This window comes from Palaemon carinicauda, chromosome 24, assembly GCF_036898095.1.
Source record: "Palaemon carinicauda isolate YSFRI2023 chromosome 24, ASM3689809v2, whole genome shotgun sequence".
Lineage (NCBI taxonomy): Eukaryota > Metazoa > Arthropoda > Malacostraca > Decapoda > Palaemonidae > Palaemon > Palaemon carinicauda.
Genome location: NC_090748.1, coordinates 106921043 through 106933542, shown reverse-complemented (window position 1 = coordinate 106933542; position 12500 = coordinate 106921043). Strand labels below are relative to the sequence as shown.

Genomic DNA, 12500 nt, shown 5'->3' with positions numbered 1-12500 from the left:
AGATAAAGGTTTTAAATGTTGTACCAAGACAGATATGATCCAATGCAGGTTTAGTCTCAGGGAGAAGTGATTTGAATTGTCTTGAAAATTTCTCATTAGAAAGTATTATGAAAACTTATTTTCATTGTCATATATTTCCTTTAGGAAATTTAGGTATTTCCTTCAGGTGATTATAGATGAATAGATATTTATTCTTATCTAAACCTTTATCAATAACGACCCATTGATGAGAAAATATATTTAAAAGAATGAAGAAAAGAGAGAAGGAGAAAGTTACTGTGATGTCATAGTTCAAACCAAGACAGCACCGGACGCAGAAAACTTAAAAAAGCCAATAGTTTCTAAATCCAAATTCCGATCTTCATTTGAAGCTGATATCTGTTTTGAAGACTCCTGAAGATCAGGAGCCCTATGTAGAGTTAGGAAAAGAGTAAGAAGAAAATGAGTGATGCACTTGAAATACAGTAAATTGTGTTAGGCTGCTTTTTTTGAATTGCTAGAATTGATATAACTCTGATGTGTGACGAATTCCAAATGGAACAATACTAATTTTATTACTCTGTGATTTTTGCCAGATATTTATAAGTAGTATATTTTCATTATTCTTATATTTAAGTTATTATTTCTAATAAAACAAATATAATTTTTAGTGAATAATTTTCTTAACCAAATGCTAAGATGCTACTTTTTCTTCCCTCGCCTGTAACAAATTTTCCTCACTCCCCAACTTACGATCATCAGTTTAAAGATTTAAATGTCACATATGAATGGCAGAGGCAAGGGACAGTGACAATATCTAAGCAGGACACTGCCCTAGAGACTGACCATATACATAAATGATCAGCTCCTAAGCCCCCCTATCCATAGGCAAGGACCAGGGAGTTCCAGCCAATGGCAGCTGATGACTCAGCAGGAAGACCTATAGGCTCCACCAAACCTTAGCTCACAAAAATGGTGAGGTTTCAAACACTACAAGAAACTATAGACCTTGAGTTGGTCTTAAACTCCAGTCCAACAGATTACTAGGCAGTCATGTTCCCAAAAGACTAAAACAACCCTATTCCCACACTTAGAATACTATTGTTGCGACTTGCCAACATTCAGCTCTATATAATTCCTAACAACATTCAGCGCTCACTAAAAATACTATTCTTGAGACCTACCATCATTCAGCGCTATATACTTCTACCAACATTCAGCGCTTAATTAGAATAATATTCTTGAGACCTACCATTATTCAGCGCGATATATTCCTACCAATATTAAGCGCTATATATTCCTACCAACATTCAGTGCTTACTTCGAGTAATATTCTTGAGACATACCATCATTCAGCGCTATATATTCCTATCAACATTCAGTGCTTACTTAGAATACTATTCTTGAGACATACCATTATTCAGCACTATATATTCCTACCAACATTCAGCGCTATATATTCCTACCAACATTCAGCGCTATATATTCCTACCAACATTCAGTGCTTACTTAGAATACTATTCTTGAGACCTACCATCAATCAGTGCTATTTATGCCTACCAACATTCAGCGCTTACTTAGAATACTATTCTTGAGACCTACAATTATTCAGCGCATTATATTCCTACCAACATTCAGCGCTATATATTCTTACCAAAATTCAGTGCTATATATTTCCTACCAACATTCAGTGCTATATATTCCTATCATCATACAGTGGTATATATTTTCTACCATCATTTAGAGCTATATATTCCTAGAAACATTGAACACTATATATCCCTACAGACATTCAGTGCTATAAATTCCTACCCAATGTTCAGCGCTTATGTATCCCTTCCGACATTCAGTGCTATATATTCCTACTGACATTAAGCGCTACATATCCCTGCCAACATTCAGTGCTATATATTCATACTAATGTTCAGTGCTATATATTTCTACCAACATTCAGTGCTATATATTCCTACCAACATTCAGCGCTATATATTCCTACCATCATTCAGTGCTATATATTCTTATCTTATATCTGCCCCTCATAAGCTGGTGGTGATTAGAATTGATTGTGTGCCTCTGCATATTATTCCTAACAAGAAAAAATCAAGATGAAATGTAGTGCAAGATGTGACCAATGCAGCTTGCTTCATAATCCTAATATGGAGAGGCTACATAGTTCATCATCTTCTATCTTCTTTCATTAACGTGCTTTTTCCCATTTGTATAGGGTAAGCACAGTTGCCTTCTTTTTGAAGGACTTTGCTTTGGTTTTGTGGTAGACCGTAGTCCCGATCGGCTGCCCTGCCTGACATTGCTTAGACCCCAGCAGCGATGTCAGTCAACTTAAAGACAAGACATCCACAGTACTGTAAAGTTAGTTTAAGCTGGATTTGAGATTTGAGTAAATTGACATAAAATCAAATAAATAAATAAAGTACTTTCAGTTCAGAATATTTTTTTTTTCACTTGAGTATAAGTTAAGTGAAAAAAGTGATTACATACAATAACAGCTTGTAACTATCTTGATGTAGAATTATTTTTTGAAGAAGCATATACGTATCATCGGTGTAATCATATTTGTTCGTAAAATGGATGCGATTAATTGATATTATTTTGATCTTTAGTATTTAATGAAACTCTTATAATGAAGTTATTGTGAAATCCAAAATGCCTTATTACGTAAGGTTTGAATGATTCCTATATCTGAAGTTACGATTCAGGTACACGCTTTCTCTCTCTCTCTCTACTCTCTGTCTCTCTCTCTCCTCATCTCTCTCTCTCTCTCTCTCTCTCTCTCTCCTCTCCTCTCTCTCTCTCCTCTCTCTCTCTCTCTCTCGTGTCTTTACTTGAGCGATCTACTTAATGAATTTAGAAGCCATCCTCTCTCTCTCTCTCTCTCTCTCTCTCTCTCTCCTCTCTCTCTCTCTCTCTCTCTCTCTCTCTCTCTCTCTCGTGTCTTTACTTGAGCGATCTACTTAATGAATTTAGAAGCCATCCTCTCTCTCTCTCTCTCTCTCTCTCTCTCTCTCTCTCTCTCTCTCTCCTCTCTCTCTCTCTCTCTCTCTCTCTCTCTGTCATTACTCGAACGATCTAATTAATAAATTTAAAGCCACCCCCCTCTCTCTCTCTCTCTCTCCTCTCTCTCTCTCTCTCTCTCTCTCTCTCTCTCTCTCTCTCTCTCTCTCTCTCGTCTTTACTCGAACGATCTACTTAATGAATTTAGAAGCCATCCTCTCTCTCTCTCTCTCTCTCTCTCTCTCTCTCTCTCTCTCTCTCTCTCTCTCTCTCTCTCTCTCTCTCATATCTTTTCTCGAGTGATCTAATTCATTAATTTAGAAGCCCCCCCCCTCCTCTCCTCTCTCTCTCTCTCTCTCTCTCCTCTCTCCTCTCTCTCTCTCCTCTCTCTCCTTCTCTCCTCTCTCTCTCTCTCTCTCATATAATGTCTCGAGCGATCTAATTCATGAATTTAGAAGGCCCCCCTCCCCCCCCCCCCCCTCTCTCTCTCTCTCTCTCTCTCTCTCTCTCTCTTGTCATTACTCGAACGATCTAATTAATAAATTTAAAGCCACCCCTCTCTCTCTCTCTCTCTCTCTCTCTCTTCTCTCTCTCTCTCTCCTCTCTCTCTCTCTCTCTCGTGTCTTTACTTGAGCGATCTACTTAATGAATTTAGAAGCCATCCTCTCTCTCTCTCTCTCTCTCTCTCTCCTCTCTCTCTCTCCTCTCTCTCTCTCCTCTCTCTCTCTCTCCTCTCTCTCTCTTGTCATTACTCGAACGATCTAATTAATAAATTTAAAAGCCACCCCCCCCCCCTCTCTCTCTCTCTCTCTCTCTCTCTCTCTCCTCTCTCTCTCTCTCTCTCTCTCTCTCTCTCTCTCGTCTTTACTCGAGCGATCTACTTAATGAATTTAGAAGCCATCCTCTCTCTCTCTCTCTCTCTCTCTCTCTCTCTCTCTCTCTCTCCTCTCTCTCTCTCTCTCTCTCTCTCATATCTTTTCTCGAGTGATCTAATTCATTAATTTAGAAGCCCCCCCCCCCCTCTCTCTCTCTCTCTCTCTCTCTCTCTCTCTCTCTCTCTCTCTCTCTCTCTCTCTCTCTCTCTCTCTCTCTCTCTCTCATATAATGTCTCGAGCGATCTAATTCATGAATTTAGAAGGCCCCCCCTCCCCCCCCCCCCCCTCTCTCTCTCTCTCTCTCTCTCTCTCTCTCTCTCTCTCTCTCTCTCTCTCTCTCTCTCTCTCTCTCCTCATCATATAATGTCTCGAGCGATCTAATTCATGAATTTAGAAGGCCCCCCTCCCCCCCCTCTCTCTCTCTCTCTCTCTCTCTCTCTCTCTCTCTCTCTCTCTCTCTCTCATCTGGTTTCTCTAGTGATCTACTTCATGACTTTAGAAGGCCTCTCTCTCTCTCTCTCTCTCTCTCTCCTCTCTCTCTCTCTCTCTCTCTCTCTCTCTCTCTCATCTGGTTTCTCTAGTGATCTACTTCATGACTTTAGAAGGCCTCTCTCTCTCTCTCTCTCTCTCTCTCTCTCTCTCCTCTCTCTCTCTCTCTCTCTCCTCTCTCTCTCTCTCTCTCTCTCTCTCTCATGAATTTAGAAGCCCACAAGGTTACATAACATCTCTCAAATTTTATTTAGTAGTGAAGGAGGACTCGATCTAAGACGATAGAGTAGAATAAATAGAAACTCATATCCTGCCATTGTGTTTGTCCGTCTGGAAGAAAGAAAAGCTATTATAGACCTGGACACCGAATAATCAGCCGTGTTCACAATAGACGTATCGAGTTGATGGGAAAAGCACCACACGTTGGTGTTTAAGCCATCACTTCACTGTATGAATATACTGTGATATATACCGTGTTGCGAGCGATGGCTGAAAAGAATACGTCTCTCGTGAAGAATTTCCTGGCAGGTGGATTTAGTGGGATCACAGCCATTAGCACAGGACAGCCATTTGATACTATCAAGGTAAGGTGGAATGACACAATACTAACGGGTGATGTTTCCCTGTAGACACGGGTAGGCCTTCTCTTTTCTGAAGTGATTCTAGATTCTAAGACAAATATCATTTAGATTAGCTATCGTATGTCATTTGTTTCATTAGAAATAAAACTCTTTAGTACGTAGAACTGTTCTTACCTTATTTCTTTATACAAAATATGTTATCAGTGTGTACATTATCTTAGATAAGCATCTGGGCGAAGTTGTTTACAAGAAGGCTACATCTTATGTACCTTGATCTCTCATTTACGGAGAAATATATATCTAATTACCGTTGTCACTCCTTATACTAATGGATTGTAACGTTACTTTAGTGTTACATTATCGTATTTACTGAAGGATACGATTAGGGAAAATTCGCAGATGACACTGCCTTTGTATTGACGTTCCTTGTGTGTGGCGTCTGCTGAAGTTAGTTGCCATGTCGGGATTAGTTCAGTTGCCGGTTAGTAAATATTTCAACTATTATCTCCAAGAGCATGGACTGGATTTAACTAAATAAGTATAGATTCAGAATTTGAATTAGGATTTACATTATTCCTGGACTTCAGGAATGATTATTTAATAAGATACAAAGCTGTATAAATTTTTCTATTTTTACTTTTTTTAAACAACGCAGACGAATCAAATTTCGTTATCGAAAGTTGCAGATATTTTTAATAAAGAAAAGCAACATCTCAAAATATGATACAGTTATTTAATCATCTTTTCTTGATGCCTTTTCATTATCAATTTTCAAAATTTATTTGGTATTTATGAAATCACATAGAGACCTGACATTTTTCAGTTTTCTGAAATTTATTTGAAGAATGAATATCATGAAATTTTAAAAGTTCATTATACTGCTATTTTTATTTTTTCTCATTTTCATTAAAACTGAAACATTAAATATAATTTTATACAAAAACACAGACTGACGTCATTGATTTTTTGACAATATATCTTTAGAAATATTTTCCTTATTTGAATATCAGAAACACAAACTTAAAAAATATTTAATTTATTCTTAATGATGGAAAATAAGTTTTATAAAATGAGATTTTGTTACTTATAAAGAGTAAACAATGAAAAAATGTACAGCCATCTCGCGAGCCAGGCTTAGATTTGGCAAACAATGCAAAGTTCATAGATTTGGCAAACGGTGCCAGGCCCAACTTAATAGTGTATTGTATTGAGAAATCACGAACACGATAATATTTCATTGTCCCTCTAAAGCAGCGATGCAGTCCGAAATAAATTCCTCCAATTAACAGTTATATACGATTTTTGTATATATTTATGTTAGCAAAAGAGGTTATTGGTCAAAATCATACAAATATTAATAAGATTAAAATAGAATCTACTTCTAATTTAAATGTTTCATTTTTATCTTACCATCATTTCTTATGTTTAAAATATTTCACAATTTAAAACAAAAATCATACTAACTATTTTAGATTAGTGTACTCGAGCCGTCAAAAATGTCGTTTAAATATATAGAAAGATAAGCACATATACAAACACACACATATTCAACCCTTCCCACCCCCTTCCCCCTTTCCTAACTACAATTTGTTGGAGAGTGGTTTCCGAGTGTACCTTTAGGGATACCCCTTCCCACCAGGGTATGACTACTCCCCTTTCTTCCTGAACGTGACAGGAAACACACATATAAACACACACACGCACACACACATATATATCATATATACATATATATATATATATATATATATATATATATATAATATATATATATATAATACATATGTACAGTATATATATATATAATATATATATATATATATATATATATATATATATATATATATATACACACACACAGAGACACACACACTCACAAACACACACACACATACACACACACACACACACACACATATATATATATATATATATATATATATATATATATGTATACATATGTATATGTATGTATGTATATATGTATATATATGTTTATATATATATATATATATATATATATATATATATATATATATATATCTATCTATATATATATATATATATATATATATATATATATATATATATATAATATATATATATATATATATATATATATATATATATATATATATATATATATATATATATATATATATATATATATTCCGACACTTGCTCTCAAGTAAGAATTAAAATACCTCTCTATATTATATAGGACAATAATATATTACAATTTTAGATTACACAGCTTTTCATATATATATATATATATATATATATATATATATATATATATATATATATATATATATATATATATATATATATATATATATATATTCCAATTAACTTTCCTTTTTATGCTTTTATGATATTTCTATAATTATTATCACCATTATTTTCATCAATTTAGAATTCTACTAGAGATAACTCTTCTATTTCTAGGTCCGCTTGCAAACTCAACCCTTACCTGAGCTAGGTCAGAAGCCGCTTTATCAAGGAGCCTTAGATTGCACTATCAAAACTATCAAGAATGATGGATTCCTGGGCTTATATAAAGGTACGTATTAATTTACATACATATATACGTGCAGGCATACGTACACATGTCTATATAAATAAGGCTGACACAACAAGGAATTATTGAATTCAACATTTCTATGTCTGTCAATACCTCTTGACAGGTATATCAGGGCCACTAATTGTTCTAGGGCTAAGTAGGACAAGCGGTATTTAATTAATTACAATTTTCTATGGTTCTAAAAATCTCTTACCAGGTATGGCAGTGCCTCTGATGGCCGCTACACCGATATTCGCCGTGAGTTTCTTCGGGTTTAACTTTGGTAAGAGGCTGCAACAGAAGACCCCAGGCGAGACCTTGAAGGAAGGACAGATCTTCGCGGCTGGAATGCTGTCCGGTGTATTTACGTCGACTATTGTGACTCCTGGGGACAGAATAAAGTGTATTTTGCAGGTAAGAGTACTTCTGAGTAAAGTATATTTTGGAAGTAAGAATACATCTGAATTTAGTGTATTTTGCAGGCAAGTAAACCTCCAGCTGATAGGGTAATGTCACTGTCCCTTGCCTCTGCCATTCATGAGTGGCCTTTAAACCTTTAAACTATGAAAAAAAATACCCGATATACTTGTATTAATAAATGCAGATGTAATACATATTGTTTAAAAATATAAACTTTATTAAGGCAATCTTTTCTTTTATTATTATTATTATTTCATACAAATGCCAGAACAATAACAATGTTACTAATGATGACCTAAAATGTCAGGGGATAATTCTGCAGGCAATTTTAGTTTATATAGAGATAACCAAAAGTCATCTTGACCATTCTCTTGTAAACACTACTTCCCCATTTTAGAAAATCAACAATTCTTTAGTGTATGATATAGAACTATAAAAGATAGCTGATATACTTGAATAAAAGCTAAAACTCTAGACACTCTTATTTCTGTTATTGTTCTTATTTTTTTTACTATTCTTAATTTTGGTATTATTCTTATTATTGTTATTATTCTTATCTCACTAGGTCCAAACAGCGAGCGCGGGACCAAAATTATACAATGGACCACTTGACGTGGCAAAGGCCTTGTTCAAGCAAGGGGGAGTTAGTTCATTTTATAAAGGAATGTGTGCCACACTTTTGCGAGGTAAGATATAAATATATATTAATATATATGTCTATATATAAATATATATATATATATAATATTATATATATATATATATATAAATATATATATATATATATATATATATATATATATATATATATATATATATATAAACATATATATATATATATATATATATATATATATATATATATATATATATACTACATATACATATATATATATATATATATATATATATATATATATATATATATATATATATATATATATATATATATATATGTATATATATGAAAAAGAATATACAGTGATTTCTTGAGTTATACCTATGTTCAAATTAGGTGAGCATCTAAGATTCAGTTCGAAAACTACTTTGAAATTATTATATTCCCAAATAACATTCACGTTAGTCCATCAGTCAATTCATATGTGTCATGCATACATGTACCTCTTTCTACACGTACCACGTGCCCTCAGATGTACCTGGAGGAGGGACATTCTACCTCACCTACTACCTGGCAAGGAAGTCTTTGTCTCCGGAAGGCCAAGAAAGTGAACCTAGCCCTCTGCGAATATTAGTCGCTGGTGGACTGGCCGGTGTTGTTAGTTGGAGCGTCGCCCTTGGTCCGGATGTATTGAAGAGCAGAATACAAACAGGTACAGTAATATCTCAGGATACAAGATTAATTTGTTCCCGAGTGGCTTTCGTAACATGATTTTTTTTCGTATAATGAAATAGAGCCTAATACATTTGAATCATTTGATATACCTAACCTAACAACACGAATTTTGTTTCGTATCCTGAGTATTTTTTCGTAATGTGAGGCAAAACAAATTTTTGTAAGTCGTTTTGTATGATGAGTTTTTCGTATACTGAAATTTTCTTATCCTGAGGTATTAATGCATATGATGTTTTTGTCCCTACATCACCTATGGTGGTGTAGGCAGTAACTAGTCTTCTGGAAATATTGTAAACTTTATAGAAAGAGATAACCAAGATTAAATTTCAAATCTCATGGGAATCTTTCTTCCTTAGCTCCCGAAGGAAAATACCCCCACGGTATCCGAAGTGTGTTTGTGGATATCCTACGCAACGAGGGACCGCGGGCTTTCTTCAAGGGAGCAGTGCCCCTACTCTTGAGAGCATTTCCTGCTAACAGTGCCTGTTTGTTGGGTTACGAAGGTGCCATGAATTTTCTGAATTGGATTGCTCCATCGTTTTAACATGGACTGAGGTGATTACCTTTCATAAGCAATGCTGAATATATAATTCCTTTATGGATATAGTCAGACACTTGCTCTTTATTTTATACACTGTTAAAAATTTGCTATGAAAAATGGTAAAAATCTTGGGTTGAATGTTGACTGGCATTAACCGCTTCAAAAACGGATATGTTGATGTAAATGAGTGATATTTCGGTCACCAACCCGTAAAATATAATAACAAAGTAGGGTAGAAATTACGGTAGCCTGTATTTTATTAAAATATGGCTGAGAACAGTACATTTTTACGGAGAATTTTCGATTAATATTACGGTTTTTTCAAGTGTAGGGCAGATAAGTATATTCGACGACATTTCTTGATTACTTTTAAATATCAATACCTGTACTGCCATACAAAAATAGAAATGAAATTACCTCTCCAAATTACATATGCTGTTAGAAAAAACAGTAATTTTAATCGGAAATTCTCCATAAAAATATACTGTTCTCAGACGTATTTCAGTAAAATACAGGCGACCGTAATTTTACCCTACTTTATCATCTTTTACGAGTTGGTAACCGTAATATCACTCCTTAACGTCAATATATCCGTTTTGAAACTGTAAATGCCTGGCAACATTTATTCCAGGATTTTAGAAATTATTTTACGACAAATATTTAGCAGTTTAGCATAATAATATATTACAATTATCAGATGCCAGATGGACTGAAGTGATTAAATAGGTAACGCTCACAATATAACTCCGTTTTCTCAGTTATAGAAATGTCCTTTTTTCATGAACTGAAGAATTCACAACTGACCTTCAAATAGATGTCCTTTCTTCATGACCAGAATAATTCATAACTGACCTTTAAGTAGACGTCCTTTTTTTGATGACTTGAAGAATTCACAACTGACCTTCAAGTTAATATCCTTTCTTCATGACCAGAATAATTCATAACTGACCTTTAAGTAGACGTCCTTTTTTTTGATGACTTGAAGAATTCACAACCGACCTTCAAGTAAATGTCCTTTTTTCATGAACTGAATAATTCACAACTGACCTTCAAATAGATGTCCTTTTTTGATGATCTGAAGAATTCACAACTGACCTTCAAGTAGATGTCCTTTTTTTCATGACCTGAAGAATTCACAACTGACCTTCAAGTAGATGTCCTTTTTTCATGACCTGAAGAATTCACAACTGACCTTCAAGTAGATGTCCTTTTTTCATGACCTGAAGAATTCACAACTGACCTTCAAGTAGATGTCCTTTTTTCATGACCTGAAGAATTCACAACTGACCTTCAAGTAGATGTCCTTTTTTCATGACCTGAAGAATTCACAACTGACCTTCAAGTAAATGTCCTTTTTCATGACCTGAAGAATTCACAACTGACCTTCAAGTAAATGTCCTTTTTCATGACCTGAAGAATTCACAACTGACCTTCAAGTAAATGTCCTTTTTTCATGACCTGAAGAGTTCACAACTGACCTTCAATTAGATGTAAAATGATACAATTTACTGAAAAAGAAGTCAATGTTAATTGTTTTAGACAAAGTCTTCCATAATCCTGACTAGTCTTCCAGTAAGTCTTCCTTTAGAGTAACAAGTATATTGATTATTATTAAAATGATTGAAGTTATCAAGATCATTATTATCATTTCTATTGAAATTATGATTATTATTAAAATTATTATTATTATTATTATTATTATTATTATTATTATTATTATTATTATTATTATTATTGTTGTTGTTGTTGTTGTTGTTGTTGTTGTTGTTAATAGTATAATTATTATTATTATTATTATTATTATTATTATTGTTGTTGTTGTTGTTGTTGTTAATATTATTATTATAATAATAATAATAATAATAATAATAATAATAATAATAATAATAATAATAATAATTATTATTATTATTATTATTATTATTATTATTATTATTATTATTATTATTATTATTATTATGATGATGATGATGATGATGATGATGATGATGCATTTTGATTGTATTGTTTTATTTTTGCATTTGTATTTTCATGTCTGGGAGGATTTTATTAAATGAGAAAAGGTCTTCTGAATAATATTTCTTATTCAATTCTTCATTCTGTATTGAATTTAATATCTAATAAAAACGACCTGTATAAACTGCTGTAACAATTCTTTCAGGATGTGCAATTCTGAAATTGAATAAAAATCATATTTTGAGATTTCACTTTTATTATCTTTGAAATAAATTCTTTAACTGATGATGTAAGAATCTAGACTGAGGGTATGAAATAAAAATGGAAGTATTACATTAAGAATTATCTGTTATCTTTCAGTCTTTTAATCTAGTTTATTATTATTATTATTATTATTATTATTATTATTATTATTATTATTATTATTATTATTATTATTATTATTATTATTATTATTAGCTAAGCTACAACACTAGCTGGAAAAGCAAAATGCTATAAGCCCAAGGGGTCCAATAGGAAAAAATAACCCAGTGAGGAAAGGAAAATAAATAAATAAATAAACGCTATGTGAAATTATGAAGAGTTGAAATAATATATCCAATTTTCTTTTACGATTTTTTTATTAGGGGTTGGCAGTCATAACTGAGTTGATTTTTCTTATAATTGACCTAATTCTAATCTTATTATCGTAAGGTGTCTTCTATTAATTGAGTATGTGATCCTAAGA

The 12500-nt window shown here is 33.2% G+C and overlaps 1 protein-coding gene and 1 pseudogene across 1 annotated transcript; both read left to right on the top strand.

Annotated features, from left to right (window-relative positions):
• Positions 1-567, top strand: part of LOC137617948 (mitochondrial carnitine/acylcarnitine carrier protein-like) — an 8458-nt pseudogene extending 7891 nt beyond the window's left edge.
• Positions 568-4674: 4107 nt separating this feature from the next.
• On the top strand, positions 4675-10267 carry LOC137617947 (mitochondrial carnitine/acylcarnitine carrier protein-like). The gene is made up of 6 exons (XM_068347884.1): positions 4675-4939; positions 7388-7502; positions 7720-7916; positions 8488-8608; positions 9074-9253; positions 9633-10267. Exons 1-6 carry the CDS (start codon positions 4841-4843, stop codon positions 9818-9820), a joined length of 900 nt encoding a protein of 299 aa, XP_068203985.1. The 5' UTR covers positions 4675-4840; the 3' UTR covers positions 9821-10267.
• Positions 10268-12500: the final 2233 nt, after the last annotated feature.